This window comes from Rhinopithecus roxellana, chromosome 6 (genome assembly GCF_007565055.1).
Source record: "Rhinopithecus roxellana isolate Shanxi Qingling chromosome 6, ASM756505v1, whole genome shotgun sequence".
NCBI lineage: Eukaryota > Metazoa > Chordata > Mammalia > Primates > Cercopithecidae > Rhinopithecus > Rhinopithecus roxellana.
Genome location: NC_044554.1, coordinates 70,460,492 through 70,477,400, shown reverse-complemented (window position 1 = coordinate 70,477,400; position 16,909 = coordinate 70,460,492). Strand labels below are relative to the sequence as shown.

The 16,909-nt window shown below is 37.7% G+C and overlaps 1 protein-coding gene across 1 annotated transcript; it reads right to left on the bottom strand.

Annotated features, from left to right (window-relative positions):
- Positions 1-4,842: 4,842 nt before the first annotated feature.
- Positions 4,843-5,354, bottom strand: LOC104666003 (60S ribosomal protein L26). The gene has a single exon (XM_010367978.2). The coding sequence runs from the start codon at positions 5,333-5,335 to the stop codon at positions 4,898-4,900; it is 438 nt and encodes a 145-aa protein (XP_010366280.1). The 5' UTR covers positions 5,336-5,354; the 3' UTR covers positions 4,843-4,897.
- Positions 5,355-16,909: the final 11,555 nt, after the last annotated feature.

Sequence of the window (16,909 nt, the reverse complement as noted above, 5' to 3'; positions counted from 1 at the left end):
GCCTCAGGACTCTTCCTGGTGCCTTATCCTAGTGTGTCTGAATGGTATACAAGTTGCAAGACAAAGTCCCCTTTACTCTCTTTTCTCCTCTCCTCAAGTGGAAAGAAAGAATGTCTCCCAGAGCTCCAAGTTATGCTGCTTGGGGTTGGGGGTGTGCAGTGCACAAGCACTGATATGGTTTGGCTGTGTGCCCACCTAAATCTCATCTTGAATTGTAGCTCCCATAAGTCCCACGTATCATGAGAGGGACCCAGGTGGAGATAATTGAATCATGGGTGTGGTTCCCCCTACTGTTCTCATGGTGGTAAATAAGTCTCAAGAAATCTGGTGATTTCATAAATGGGAGCTCCCCTGCACCAACTCTCTCTTGCCTGCTGCCATGTAAGACGTGGCTCATTCCCCCTTTGTTTTCCACTGTGATTATGAGGCCTCCCCAGTCATGTGAAACTGTGAGTCAATTAAACCTCTTTCCTTTATAAATTACCCAGTCCCAGGTATGTCTTTATTAGCAGCATGAGAACAGACTAACACAAGCACTTCCTTGGCTGCCCAGCTGATGTCTCACTAGGTTGTGTCCCCATTAAGTCTAACTCTACTGGCTCTGAGGCAAGCACAGCACCAGGACTTGCCCAGGAATTGCAGTCCTTGTGGCCTATACTGCCTTTCAAGTTTATTTAGGACCCCAGAGCACTTAGCCCTCAGTGGCAAGGCTTGCTGGAACTCAGGCTCTGACAGCTGACTCCCCTTTGGCTAGGGCTTATCTAAATTCTCCCTCTGCAGGTGCCAGCTGAGTTCTGCTTGGTGTTGCTTTCCACTGAGACAGGGCAGCACTGAGTTCCAATGAGAAGTTCTACAATCACTGTGCGACCCTCTTCCAAGCACATAGATTTTCTCTCTGTGCCATGTGATTACTGCTAGGAAACAGAGACGGGATGATGTTGGCAATTCAAGACTGTCTTTCCTACCATCTTCAGTTCCTCTTTCAGTCATATCAAGTTAAAACCAGGTACTGTGATCACTCATCTGATTTTTGGTTCTTATGAAGATGCATTTTTTTATGTGAATAGTTTTTCAGTTTAGTGTTGTGTGGGGACGATGATTGGTGGAAGATTCTATGTGGCCATCTTGGTCCACCTCCAGTCCAATCTCTGTGGCTAATTTTTAAAATGAAATTTAAATTTTTGATAGTTCTTAAATAATTTTAGTTTTACCACTCTGATTATAGTAGTCTTACAGTATAATATAAGGCTTTAAACCACATGACTCTTATTTGAGAAGACAAATATTTGACTTGAATACATCCATAGTATTTGGTATTTTTTGAATACCATAAGCTTTACTATTGACACTTTGTAAAATCATTTGGCAGTGCTTTAAAATCTTCAGTCCGTCCCAGTAACTACAATGACTCTGGAATTAGAGTGGAAGTAGGAAGAATTTGATAAGTCACAAAAACATCTGCATGTTTAGTTAATTAACTTATAAAATAGATAGGAACAATGACTTTATTTTCTCTCCTTTTTAAATTCTTTTTATAATTTCCAAGGAAACTATTTCATCCTAACTGCTTCTTCTCATTAAGACAAGGATCTTTATATCCCTGAAAAACAAGAAGGTTTATTATGCAAGGTAGATGTATCTTCCATGGATTTGCTAGTCTCAAGTAATTTGCCATTAAAGAATGTATTGCTGAAGAACAATTGGCAATATCAAAATTTAAAATGTATCTCCTTTAACTCAGGCATTACACTTCATGTGTAAAGTAACATATGTACAAGGAAATTCACTAAAGCATTGCTTATACAAGCAGACTTGAAAAATAACTAAATGTCCTTCAATAGGGGAGTGATTAAATATATTATGGTGTATCCACTTTTATATGGACTGATCTGGAAAGACTTTTAAATATATAGTAGTGGAGAAAAAAAGTACAAAAGGGGGTTTATATTATGCTGCCATTTATGTTAAAAATCAGAATATGCATATATGGTTTGCAAAGGCATAGTATTTCTCCAGAAACATATGGAAGAAACTGGTTAAAGTCTTGGCTCAGAGGAAAGGGACTGGTAACCAGAGAAAAGAGATTGGGATTTACCTTTCATTGTTGATACACTTTACCTTGTGAATATTCTACCAAATACATGCATTATCAGTTAAATAACAACAAAAAAAGAATTTCAAAGAAACCATATTTTTATGTAAAAAGAATAAAATTCATATGTCCATGACAAAGTCTCAACTAGTCAATTTTGCTAGGGCTGCATACAAATTATGTGACAGAAGATTAATCCCAGAAAATTGATCTCTGAGCAGTTACTAGTCAGAAGTTCTTGTTGTTGTATAAGAAAACTCTAAATTTCCATAACTTTATCAATTCTACTATTTTGGAATATAATGTATCCCAAAACTAGATCATATGTACCTTCAGGTCATTGGTTATTTTTATTTTTTAATGCATCAAAAATATCTGCTATTCTCAGATACAGTGGGAGGTCAAAATGTACTTATCGATTGTGCAAGAAATTAGTAATGGAGTTTAGTGTCTTTAGTAATCTCTACTTCTAGCTGTGTGGAATAAAAATGTAGTCATTTATTTCAGTGCCTGTGAACAAAACTTCTTTAAACAATTGAGTGATCTTAGAGAGTTATTAGCTATTAACAGGATTTATTGAGTGTACTCCTCAAATAGGCCTCTAGATATATTCATAAAACTATGAAATAAAGATGGAAGTGTTGGTGTTAAGGTTTATAATGAAAGTCATCTAGAGGCAATTCATAAAAGCAAGTATTGTACATAACCACACATGTACACCTACATCTAATTTAGGAACTCATTTAGTTTAGAAAGAGGAATGAACTTCATGTTTCTCTCACCTTGGTGTGCTTATCTTCCTTAATACCCTCTCATTACTCTTTATCCTGTATAAGTACTTCTAATGATGCTCTGGAAATCTTGAAAGGTCTCAGTAAATGCTTATTGAATAAAAGAATGTGTAGAGTCTATCCTGCCTTATGACTTAAGGTTCCAGTAAGCACTTTAGAATATACCTTAAAGGGATTGATGTTTATGAATTGTTTCGCATGAGGCCTTTTATGACAATAAAGAGGGGAAAAGTGCCAAAAGGGCTCAGGAAGGAAGGAAGAGAAAAGGAGAAAGTGCAGGGTATGATGTGATATATAGCTGTAGCCAAACCTTCTGTGTGAGAAGGGATGTGCAGAAAAGAAGAATGAACACATGAAGTGGTGCAGCCACACTTCTGTGAAAATGTTAGTGTCCTGTGGTCCCAGTGGTCCTTTCTAGGGAAGACCTCAATGGCAAGAAATGTGGTGGAGCAGTGATGATGTCTTGCAGAGTTGGAATTGTTTGTGAGTATAATGGAGATTCATAGGACTCCCAGAAACCATTGATGTAAATCTATAGGAGCTGAAGTTTTAGTTGACAGGTGGAACAGAACTGAAACGAGCTATTATCATTACTCTGTTCTCATCAAAATCATAGGGTTGGTTGTTATAACTGTAGATAAGGCATATTAAAAACTTACATGAGTGAATTCAGTAAAGAAATACAACCATGTGCATATATTCATATTATGTCAACTAGCTATTTTTTCAGAATCAAAAAATATTATCTTGCTATTTTGGCATGTAGTCAGGATAGGCATACTGTTGTTTGATTAAGTGTTAAAGTTCACAATGAATAAATATCATCTTTGCAACTAAGCTGCATGGTATTTTCTTACTAAGAATGTTTTTGTACTTACAAGAACAGATGTAGTGATAAAAGAATCCCAAGTTTTTCTAAGTTCTTCAATTAAAAAATTCTAAACCTAGAATATACATATGTGTGTGTGTATGTGTGTGTATTCTTTTATCTATAAAATGGGAATATGTAACCTTTATAATATATGTTGAGTTCCTAAGTAAAATCATTTTCCAAATGTAAAATGAGTTGCTTTCAAAGCATTGGTGTATTTTTTATATTTTCCTTATTTAATCATCAGAAATTCAATGTTTACTTGAATCATCAAAAAATTATTTCAGATGGCAACTGACATTTTCTCATATTAAAAAAAAACAAATCCTTGAGTTGACAGACATCCAACAGTAGGAGGTAAGCCTTGAGCTGACAGTTGCTTCCTTGTACAGACTTTTAATTACAGAGTCAGCATGCAAGCTTCAGAGGCCCCCAGGAGTCAGCAGCTAACATTGACTTGTGTGCAATTCATTGCAAGAACTGTAATAGGAAAAAGTGTGGCAATTAAGTGTGGGTTTTAGTGAGGGCATGCAGTGTATGTATCTGTTCTAGGACCACGAGTCTTAATTTCATATAGAAAAAAAGGCTATTGTTTTATCTATTTAGCTTTATCAGAAAATGGGTTGTTTTCTGTAATTAAAATTTTATAATAATTGAGGCCTAGAATTTATTCCCTGGGATATTTAAGCCATTTAGATATCTAAGCCACATATTTTAAATGTATATTGGTACTTCCCTACCTTTTACACAGAGTATTTCAATCAAAATATAAACTTCTCTTACTTTGCTAAGTCCCAGTGATAAAGTTGAATTTTTGAGGTTTTATTGTGATTACAGTGAAACTCTAGTTTTTCTAGCTCTGCATCTTACATCAACCATTCTTTCTCAACACTAGCATTTAGCACAACAGTCATGCTGGTGTTTCTAAAAGGCTGTTTTATGAAATCTAGGTACAAAGATGACCGAGTTTATTAGAGTAAATCAATTATTTCCTTATTATTTTAAATCAGTGGGCTTTTATATGAGGCTCAAAAGAAGACTTCCTGTCTTCATGGACTCAGCATTTTATGATTGCCATTTTTCTTTTCTTTTTTTTTTTTTTTTTGTTTCAAGTTTTAATCAAAGCTTTTATATAAGATTACTTTATTCCTGCATCTTCTCAATAGTTTCTTCCTTGTATTTGCCCTTTTCCTTTCCTACTTGGCGAGACTTGGCTTTCCGTTCAAGGATCTTTTTGCGGTCTTTGTCCAGTTTTAGCCTAGTGATAACTACCTTGCTGGGGTGAATGCCTACATGGACAGTTGTGCCATTAGCCTTTTCCCGCTGCACCCGTTCAATGTAGATAACATATTTCTTCCTGTAAACCTGGACTACTTTGCCAATTTGCTGACCTTTATAGTGTCCTCGTACAACCTGAACTTCATCATCCTTTCGGATGGGCATAGATCGCACGTTGTACTTCTGTCTCAGCTCTTTGGAAAGAGGGGAAGACATAATCTTCCTGCGAATGTGGGAAGGTGCATTGAAATGCCTTTTGCGATTCTTGCTTCGGTCGGAAGTCACAAAGGGATTAAATTTCATTTTGGCCGCTCCCGCTTCAGTCTGATTGCCATTTTTCTAATCAAATCCCAAAATATTCGCAGAGCACCTGTTATATGCCAGGAGTGAAGGACGTTGCCAAAGATGTGTCAATCAGATGAGCAAAATGCTACTGAACTCAATACTTTGGGAAGTAGGGAGTACGGGTTTTGCTATTTCTCCCCAGGCTTTCCACATCCCTGGGCACAGTAAAGAACTCTTATTTTCGAAGATTTTCTATTGTTTTCTGCATCAGCAGAAGATTATATATAACCTCTGCAGACTTGCAATTTTAGAATCATAGTGTTTTCTGAGGTGTGTCACCTTTTACAAGCCCTTACACCCTCCAGGGCAAAGTCTTGAGCTGATTGTCTAAAGAGCTTCCTCGTATCTATATGTAAGGAAGCTTGTCTGTGAGCTTCACATCTAAAGTTAGGTGGCTCAGTCTTAGTTTTTCTGTGAAGTTTATCTCCTCCATATGCCTACTAAAAAATAAAGGTCCTACAAAAACTTAGGTAGATCACATTTAGGAAAATATATATGAATAGCAAATACGTGAAAGCATATAAGGAACTTTTGCACAATCGGTTAGTCTTGAATCTTTCATGGAATAAAGCAGTATCAACTAATATACAAACAGATACCCCTGATCCTACAGTTCCCCCTGACTCTTCCATTTTCCCTTTTAGGAAGAATCAGTGGTTCAAACCTTGGCTCCTTTTAGAAGTCCTACTGTAGCACAATTAAGTTAAAATTTCAAGGGTCCTCCTCTATTAATATTTAAAAAAAAAAATTAAACCTTCCCAGGTGACTCTAATTTATGTCTGCGGTTGACACAAGTGAGTTAGATTGATTTAAAAGGGTCGGTAAACACTGTTTTGGCAAAAGCCCATTCCAAACAGCCATCTGATATCTTACTTAATCTAATCTCTGAGATAAGTTCATTTAAACAGAAAGTTGAAACTAATATAACTTCAAATAACCTTTGGAAAACGGGTATAACAAAGGCAACATATCAGTAATACATTTTTTCCTCCAAATGGGATAATGATAGACTACAGAATTTGAGACAGTGTTTCATATTTTGACATTTCAGTAATGGCTATTAATCATAGCCTTCTATTTTACTATGGAAAAATGCCATTTAAATACCATTTGTTAATTATAATATCTTTGGAAGCCTATTCATATGTAATCTAAGAGTGAAAAAACTTCATAAGCCTATCTTGAATTACACATCAAATTGAAAAACCTTTGCTAAAAGTAATATAGAACAGAAAAGACATTGTGCAAGGCACTAAAAGTATGTGCTCTGAAGAGGAAAGTTGGTGAGCTGCCTTCTATCTATTTTGACTTTTTTTATTTACAAAGTCTTCATATAATAAAAAGGATAATTTATTTTTAAAATTTCAGGAAAGAGTTACATTAGTTCCTTTTGACTAACATAGAAACTTTAAATGAAAATCTTATGACTATCTCCTTTAAGATACCTAGAATTTCTCAAATAATAAAATTTCAAAACTGTTGGAATTGAGGAAAAAATCACTTACTAGCTTTTTTTAAAAGGAGAAATTTGTACTTATATATATTTTTAAAATCACTTTGTGAAACATTAGGATTATCTCAGGTATAGTTCATTTACTTTTTGATCAATTTTTTTGGAACTGTTCTATGTAAAATTAAAGTGACTACCAACATTAAAAAAAATAACTAGAGACTGAGAGCATCTCAGATTTTCTTATGTGAACAGTAGTTAGCCTTAGAATCTTCAAGATTGCAAGGAAGAGATGTGCTCAGGTGAACTTGGTAATGGAGGCTCTATCTTACAGACAAATGGGAAAGGGGGAATCTCAGGACACATCACAGCCAGCTGAGTAACTGTCCTGCTGCCAGCACCTCCCATTGATCATCATCTGTCATACAGAAATGGGACACAGATTGGTTAAATAACCTGCCAATAAGTGTGGAGTCAGGAGTTTCATGGCCTGCCCTCATAACCACTGAACTTCACTGCTTCTCTGAGAAACATAATCAGATAACAGGATACAGGCAGCCTGGAAAGCCCAAGTCAGAAATTGAACTTTGTAATTCACTTAGGAGCAAGGGATGCCAAACTATGACACTTTAGAATTTAATTTTGTGTCTTTGAACTTATTTATTTACCTTATCTAATAATACCCTATCTTATTTTCCCTGAAATTATTCACTGCAAAAAAAAAAAAAAAAAAAAAAAAAAAAAGAAGAAAGTGGTTACACTACAAATATGCTGTTACAAAGCACAGTTGAGTGAGAAGAAAATATTCCCAGTTAGAACCAGAGTGGTCTGGAGGCAGAAGTGAATGGGTGTCTCCACATATCCTAAGATGTCAGTAAGAAGAGCCTTGGCAGTCAACTCTGGATGGCAGAGTCTAAATCCAAACTTTTGTTTGTACATTCAAGTTGAGGAATTCCAAGGAGGCTGTTTTTGTTGTTTTGTTTTTGAAAAAACCAGCCCAATTTTTGACCAGCTGTGTCCAAGAGTAGAAATTTAAGGAGAAAGAGAAACATCTAAACAGATCTCTGGGGTGTGTAAATGTGTTTTTCTGATGCATTATCATTTTGAGTCCCCAAGTGACCCAGTTTTATTATGGCCATATTAAAATTTAAGATCTATGATTTTTTTAAAGAATAAAATTATGCCTTTTGCAGAAACATAGATGGAGCTGAAGACTATTTTCCTAAGTTAAGTAACTCAGAAATAGAAAATAAAATGCTATGTATCCTTACTTACAAGTGGGAGCGAGACAATAGGTACATATGGACACACAGAGGGGAATAATAGACACTGGGGACCAGAAAAGGTGGGAGGATGAGAGAAGGGGGAGGGCTTCAAAATTACCTACTGGGTACAATTTTCATTATTCAGGTGATGGTTATGCTAAAAGCCCAGAATTCACCACTACACAATATAAACTGCACATGTATCCTCTGAATCTAAAAATAATAATAATATATGAATAGAAAAAAAGTTCTATGATTTGAGTTGCTTACCTGCAACTTTGAATAAGTTGGTATCTTCTGACATCACATTTTCCAGAATGCTTGATTTATGGTTTTAAAATAATAGAAGGCAACCACTTTAGAATAAGAAGATTATAACCTAGTCTGAAATAGGAATTACAACTACTATGAGAATGCAACCTGGAAATTGATGTGTTAAAGAAAGGAAGAGAAAATTAAGCTTCCTGTGATCAATAGAACTTTTGTCACACTTTCAAAAAGTTAAAAACTCAATTTTAAAATATCCTTAATGGTTACTCCTTGAATATCCATCAAAATCTCTTCATAGACCTTCAGTGTCAATCTCATCTTTGTTCTTCTGATTGTCTAACTCCCTTTCTTTTAAAATGCATACTCTTGAATCCCTTTTGAAATGTAGTAGCCTTATGAGGTTTGTTCTCTTTTGGTTAAAGGCTCGCCCTCCACTGTGGAGTCTAAAAGCAATTCCTAGGTGTATATGTGGGGGAACCTGAGGTTGAACTGCACACTCATGTCAAGAAATCTTTGGCAGTCCCTAGTCTCTGACAGGTGCTCTCATTGTTTTCCAGAATACACACAAAAGCCATACTTCAAACTTCCTAGTCTATTATATTTTTATCATTTTTTCCCACATAGCATAATTAGATTTAGGAAACGTTATGTGAGATATCCAGAATGAAATAGTATAAGAAACTCTATTTCAAACTTGTAGGCTAGAAATAAATTTTTATCTTGCCTCCTTAGAACCATTGCATTTAAGAATTAGAATCCTTCCTGGAAAGACAGCCAAAATCTCTAAAACTCATAAATAGATGGGACCGTTTTAATGCCTGAGACTAGGTCTCATGGAGATGGGGCTACCAAGATCAAGTAGGTTTGGGCACCACTGCTCTAAGTTGTTTGCCCCCAGAAATTTCACAGGTATCATCATGTCAGAGATGAGGGAAGAAGACATTGTTTAACGGTGGGAAAATGCATTGAATTACATCAGGGCTTATAGATCTTGGGGAATAGGCAGAGAGTTAACAGGATAGTTACCAGGGTTCAGCATTAGGAAATATTTATATCCACCTTGAGTTGTGTAAAAGAAAGATCATCAATCATAGAGCATAGAACAAAGGGTATGGTATGGTTGCTGGGTTCACACACTGAAATCATATGTAGATATAGAGGGAAAAGTTGACTCATGCCCTACTTATCTGCTTAGGGGACATGGACAAGGTTCCAATTAGACTGATGGTATGAAGTGCAATTTATTTATTTTTTGATTTTTATTTTAGTTTCAGGTGTACATGTGCAGGTTTCTTATACAGGTAAACTGTACGTCATAAGGGTTTGGTATACAGATTATTTAGTCACCCATGTAACAACCCAATAAGTAGTTTTTCAATCTCAATCTCCTCTTATTCTCTAACCTCTACCCTCAAGTAGACCCTGGTGTCTATTGTTCCCTTCTTTGTATCCATGTGTACTCAATGTTTAGTTCTCATTTATACATGAGAACATGCAGTATTCAGGTATTTGGTTTTCTGTTCCTGGGTTAGTTGACCTATTATAATGGCCTCCAGCTCCATCCATATTGCTGCAAAGGACATGATCTCATTCTTTTTTATGGCTGCATAGAATTCCATGATATATATGTACCACATTTTCTTTATCCAGTCTATCATTGATGGGCATTGATATGGTTTGCATCTGCATTCCCACCCAAATCTCAAATCAAATTGTAATCCCCAATGTTGGAAGTAGGCCTGATAGGAGCTGGTTGGACCATGAGGTCAGATGAGATTGACACTGAAGGTCTATGAAGAGGTTTTGATGGATATTCTGGTTTTATTTGTTTTGTTTTGTTTTTTCCTGTAGCCCTGCAGTATAGTGTGAAGTCAGACAATGTGATGCCTCCAGCTTTGTTCTTTTCACTTAGTATTGCTTTGGCTATTTAGGCTTTCTTTTGGTTCCATATGTATTTTGGAATAGTTTTTTTTCTAATTCTGTGAAGACTGCCATTAGTAGTTTCATAGGAATAGCATTGAATCTGTACGTTGCTTTGGAAAGTGTGGCTATTTTAATAACATTGATTCTTCCTATCAATGAGCATGCAAAGTTTTTCCATTTGTTTGTGTCATCTCTGATTTATTTCAGAAGTGTTTTGTTATTCTTGTTGTAGAGATATTTCACCTCCCTGCTTAGTATATTCCTAGGTATTTGTTTCTTCTGGTGGCTATTGTGAATGGAATTGCATTCTTGATTTGGCTGTCACCTTGGATGTTGTTGGTGTATGGAAAAGCTACTTATAATTTAAAATTGATTTTGTATCCTGAAATTTTGTTGAAGTTATTTATTAGATCTAGGAGCTCTTGGGCAGAGACTGTCAGGTTTTCTAGGTATAAAATTGTATCAGACCAGCATGGTGGCTCATGCCTATAATCCCAGCACTTTGGGAGGCCAAAGTGGGTGGATCACTTGAGGTCAGGAGTTCAAAACCAGCCTGGCCAAAATGGTGAAACCCTGTCTCCACTAAAAATACAAAAATTAGCTGGGTGTGCTGGTGGGCACTTGCAATCTCAGCTACTTGGGAGACTGAGAGCAGGAGAATCGCTCAAACCTGGGAGACAGAGGTTGCCATGAGCTGAGATCATGCTACTGCATTCCAGCCTGGGCTACAGAGTGAGTGAGGCTCCATCTCTCTCTCTCTCTCTCTCTCTCTCTCTCTCTCTCTCTCTCTCTCTCTCTCTCTCTGTGTGTGTGTGTGTGTGTATATATGTGTGTGTGTGTATTTATACATATATATGTGTGTGTATATATATAAAATCTACATATATATATGTAGGCAGAAAACTACCTATATATATATATGTAATCTACAAACAGAGATATTTTGACTTCCTCTCTTCCTATTTAGATGCCTTTTATTTCTTTCTCTTGCCTGATTGCTCCAGCTAGGACTTCCAGTACTGTGTTGAATAGGAGACGTGAGAGAGGGCATCCTTGTCTTGTGCAAGTTTTCAAGGGGAATGCTTCCAGCTTTTGCCCATTTAGTATGATGTTGGCTGTGGTTTTGTCATAGACAACTCTTACTATTTTGTGGTATGTTCCTTCAACACCTAGTTTGTTGAGGGTTTTTAACATGAACTGATGTTTAACATGAAGTGTACATTGCCAAAATCCTATTCTATCTACTAAGATAATCATATGGTTTTTGTTTTTAATGTTGTTTATGTAATGGATCACGGTTTGCATCTGTTGTACCAATTTTGCATCAGGTAGATTGCATACAGTCTACTTGATCTTGGCAGATTAACTTTTTGATGTGCTGCAGGTTTTGTGCTCAGTTTGCTAGTTTTTTGTTGAGGATTTTTGCAACTGTGTTCATCAAGGATATTGGCCTGAAATTTTCTTTTTTGTTATGTGTCAGCTAGGTTTTAGTATTAGGATGATGCTGGCCTCATAGAATGAGTTGGGGATTAGTACCTCCTCCTTAATATTTTGGAATAGTTTCAGTAGGAATGTTATCAGCTCTTCTTTATACATCTGGTAGAATTTGGTTGTGAATCTATGTAGTCCTGAGCTTTTTCTGGTTGGTAGGCTTTTTATTACCAATTCAATTTTGGAAATAATTATCTGTCTGTTCAGAGTTCCCATTTATTCTTGGTTCAGTCTTGAGAGGGTGTTATGTGTCCAGGAACTCATCCATTTCTTCCAAGTTTTCCAGTTTGTGTGCATAGAGGTGTTTGTAATAGTCTCTGAGGGATTTTTTTTTTTGGAATTTTTATATTACTGTGGGGATTGTGATAATGTCACCTTGTCAATTCTAATGGTGTTTATTTGGATCTTCTCTCTTTTTTTCTTTATTCTAGCTAGCAGTCTCTCAATTTTATTAATTCTTTCAAATAACTCATTTCTGGATTCACTGACCTTTTGTATGGCTTTTCACATATGAATATCCTTCAGTTGAGCTCTGATTCTGTTTATTTCCTGCCTTCTGCTAGGTTTGGGGTTCGTTTGCTCTTGTTTTACTAGTTTCTTAAAGGGTGATGTTAGGTTTTTACTTTGAGATCTTTGTATATTTTTGATGTAGGTGTTTAATTCTCTAACCTTTCATTTAGCACTGCCTTAGCTGTGTCCCAGATATTCTGGTATGTTGTATCTTTGTTCTCATTAGTTTCAAGCTTTTTTATTTCTTCCTTAATGTAATTATTTACCCAGAAGTCATTCGGGAGCAGGTTGTTTAATTTCCAGAATGTACGGTTTTAAATGATCTTCTTAGTATTTATTTCCATTTTTATTGTGCTATGGTTTAAGAATCTACTCATCTGACAAAGGGCTAATATCCCGAATCTACAAAGAACTCAAACAAATTTATGAGCACAAAAACAAACAACCCCATCAAAAAGTGGGCGAAGGATATGAATAGACAATTCTCAAAAGAAGACATTTAGCAGCCAACAGACACATGAAAAAATGCTCATCAGCACTGGCCATCAGAGAAATGCAAATCAAAACCACAATGAGATATCATCACACCACTTAGAATGGCGATCATTAAAAATTCAGGAAACAACAGGTGCTGGAGAGGATGTGGAGAGATAGGAACATTTTTACACTGTTGGTGGGACTGTAAACTAATTCAACCATTGTGGAAGAGAGTGTGGCAATTCCTCAAGGATCTAGAACTAGAAATACCATTTGACCCAGCCATCCCATTACTGGGTATATACTCAAAGGATTATAAATCATGCTACTATAAAGACACATGCACATGTATGTTTATTGCAGCCCTATTCACAATAGCAAAGACTTGGAACCAACCCAAATATCCATCAATAATAGACTGGATTAAGAAAATGTGGCACATATACACCATGGAATACTATGCAGCCATAACAAAGGATGAGTTCATGTCCTTTGTAGGGACATGGATGAAGCTGGAAACCATCATTCTCAGCAAACTACCACAAGAACAGAAAATGAAACACCGCATGTTCTTACTCATAGGTGGGAATTGAACAATGAGAACACTTGGTCACAGGAAGGGGAACATCACACACCAGGGCCTGTCATGGGGTTGGGGGAGGGGGAGGGATAGCATTAGGAAATATATCTAATGTAAATGACGAGTTAATGGGTGCAACACACCAACATGGCACAAGTATACATATGTAACAAACCTGCACGTTGTCCTCCTGTACCCTATAACTTAAAGTATAATAATAATAATAAAAAAAAGAGTGTAGTTGGTATGATTTCTTTCCTTTTGAATTTGCTGAGAACTGTTTTATGACCAATCATAAGGTTGATTTTAGAGTATGTGCCATGTGCAGATGAGAAGAATGTATATTCTGTTGTTTTGGGGTAGAGAGTTCTGCAGATGTCTGTTATGTCCATTTGGTCAAGTGTCAAGTTCAGGTCCTGAATATCTTTGTTAGCTTTCTGCCTCAATGATCTGTCTATGACTGTCAGTGGTGTGTTGAAGTCTCCCACTGTTATTAAGTGGTTATCTAAGTCTCTTTGTAGGTTTCTAAAAACTGTTTTATAAATCTGGGTGCTCCTGTGTTGGGTGCATATATATTTATGATAGTTATTTCTTGTTGAATTGAAATATTTACCATTACATAATACCCTTATTCAACCTTTTTTGATCATCATTGCTTTAATGTTTGTTTTATTTGAAGTTAAAATCATAACTTCTGTTTGTTTTCTGTTTTCCATGTGCTTGGTAGATTTTTCTCCCTCCCTTTACTTTGAGCCTACAGGTGTTACTACATGTGAGATGGGTCTCTTAAAGACAGTATACCATTGTGTCTTGCTTCTTTATCCAACTTGCTACCCTGTGCCTTTTAATTGTGGCATTTTGGCTGTTTATCTTCCAGGTTAATATTGTTATGTGTGCATTTGATCTGGTCATTGTCTTGTTAGCCGGTTATTAGGAAGAATTAATTGTGTAGTTGCTTTATGGTCTGTGTACTTACATGTGTTTTTGTGGTGGCTGCTAACAGTCTTTAATTTCCATATTTAGTACTCCCTTAAGGATTTCTTCTAAGGCAGGTTTGATGGTAATGAATTCCCTTAGCATTTGCTTGTTTGAAAAAGATCTTATTTCTCCTTCACTTATGAAACGTAGTTTGGCTGGATAAGAAAGTCTTGGTTGGAATTTTTTTTCTTAAGAATGCTGTATACAGTCTCCTCTGGATTGTAGGGTTTCTGCTGAAAGGTCCACTGTTATCCTGGTAGGATTCTTTTTGTTGGTGACTTGCCTCTTTTCTCTAGCTGCTGTTAATGTTTTTTATTTCATGTCAACCTTGGATAACCTGATGACTATTTGTCTTGGGGATGGTTGTCTTCTATAGTATCTCATAGGGGTTCTCTGCATTTCCTAGATTTGACTGTTGACCTCTTTAGCAAGGTTGGGAAAATTTTCATGGATGATATCTTCAAGTATGTTTTCCAAGTTGCTTGTTTTCTTTCCCTCTCTTTCAGGGATGCCATTGAGTTGCAGAACTTGTCTCTTTACATAATCTCATATTTCTCAGAGGTTTTGTTATTCTTTTTCTTTATTTTTGTCTGAGTAAATTTGAAGAACTGTTTTTGGAGCTCTGAGATTCTTTCTTCGTCTTAGTCTATTCTGCTGTTAATATTTATAATCATATTATGATATTGTTGTATTGTGTTTTTTGGCTTTATCAGATCAGTTTTGTTCCTTCTTAACATGACCATTTCATCCTTTCAGCTCCTGTATCAGTTTATCGTATTCTTTTGATTCCTTGGATTGGGTTTCAACTTTCTCCCAAATCTCAATGATCATCATTCCTATTCATATTCTAAATTTTATGTCTGTCATTTCAGCTAGGTTAAAAACCACTGCTAGGGAAATAGTTTGGTCGTTTGGAAGTAAGAAGACACTCTGGCTTTGGGAGTTGCCAGAGTTAATGCACTGGTTCTTTATCATCTGTGTGGACTGATGTTCCTTTAATCTTTGAAGTTGATGGAATTTGGATGAGTTTTTTTGCTTTTATCTTCTTTGATGCCTTGGGGGTTTGATTGTGGTATAAGGTGGGTTCAGTCAATTGGCTTTGATTGTAGAAGATCTCAGGAGGCCGAGGCTCAGCTCAGCACTCCTGGGCTGCATGTTTTAACTTTAGAGGTCTGGTACTGAGAGCCCTACTTTGTTCTCTGGCCTCTTAAGGTTAGGAACTTGCTTCCCTGAAAGGGCTAAGATGCTCCTGTTCCACTGACCCCAAAATTCCGATGGGAGGTGCCGACCAAAGCAGTTAGGGTGGTGGCAGTGGAATCCATGCTTGCTCACACATGCCAGCAGCTGTGGTGGTGCAGCATTTTACACATGCATTGGCTGGGTAGATTACCTGCGGGACTGGAGGCGCCATTGGTGGTGGAGTGGTGATAGGTCCACTGGTGTCTGTACAGGCACTCACATTGGAGGTGGCAGCAACACAGTTGGGGTAGGGCACTAGTGTGGATGCTGGGTGTCTGTGTACACCCTTGTGCCAGAGATGGCAGGAAAAGCAAGGCAGAGATGGATGTTTCAGCATATGCACACACTTGTACTGGAAGTGGTAGTGGCCCCAGTTAGGGTGAGTGAGGCTGTAAGTTGTGCTTGCATACCCACGACCAGTGTGACAGCAGGGTGCTGCACACACGCATAGCACTGGGGAAGGGGAGTGAGGTCCAGTGACATGTTTGCACTGGTGAAGTGGTTGGTGGGAGCTATGGGTGAGTGCCTGTCAGCAAAGTGGGGGGAGTATGCTGCAGTGGGTGGAGGCTGCAAGTGGCCTGGTCGCGTGAGCTTGGGCTGGTCTGTAGGAGCTCTCCCATGATTATGCACAGCTTGCCAGTGAACGAGTTACCATGAGGGAAGCACCCTAGTCGGGTATCCAATGTTGCAAGGCAAGTAGGCGCAGCCAGGATGGGGCCCCAGGAGAGGCCATTAGTGGGGGTGCTCAGATTGGACTGACTTCGTCCAACAGGCAAGACTGCCCTGTTCTGTCAAGCTCTAATGTTAATCCTAAGGTTAAAGTCTCCTAGAGGAGCATGGAGAGCCTTGAGGTATAGGTGTCCCTAGCAATACTCCACTGCAGCTGTTCTCATGACAAAACCTTTAGGCTCCATACATGCTGGAGTCCTGCCCCTGCCACCTTTCTAAGTGGCCCTCTCTTCCAGCTCAAGTGTTCATAGGTGTCTTGGGTTCTCCTGCAGGTAGGGTTCCAGAGGTGAGTGGCGAGAGCAGGCCACTCCTCACCTGTTCAACTCAGCCCTTTCCTGGGAGTCACTGGGAGCCAGGAGCAGGTCCTGATGTTCAGCAGCCCTGCACAGGGTTCCCAGCTTTCTCTCCCTTCAGTCCAGTGTCTGCATCTTCCCTCCATCCACTTTCGATGCCTTCTCTCCAAAGGTCTGCTCAGTGTGCAAGTCTTCCTGATGTCCTGGTCCCTTGGTGGGAGATGTTCCTCCTGGCTGCATCCAGTTGGCCATCTTGGCTTCCTCCAACTTTTCAAAATTAAAGAAAAAAAATCATAGTAGCAGGATGGTCTGGGTGGCCTTTTTCTC

Coding starts and splice junctions, on each gene's coding strand:
- LOC104666003 (XM_010367978.2), bottom strand. CDS start 5,335: ATGAAATTTAATCCCTTTGTGACTTCCGACCGAAGCAAGAATCGCAAA.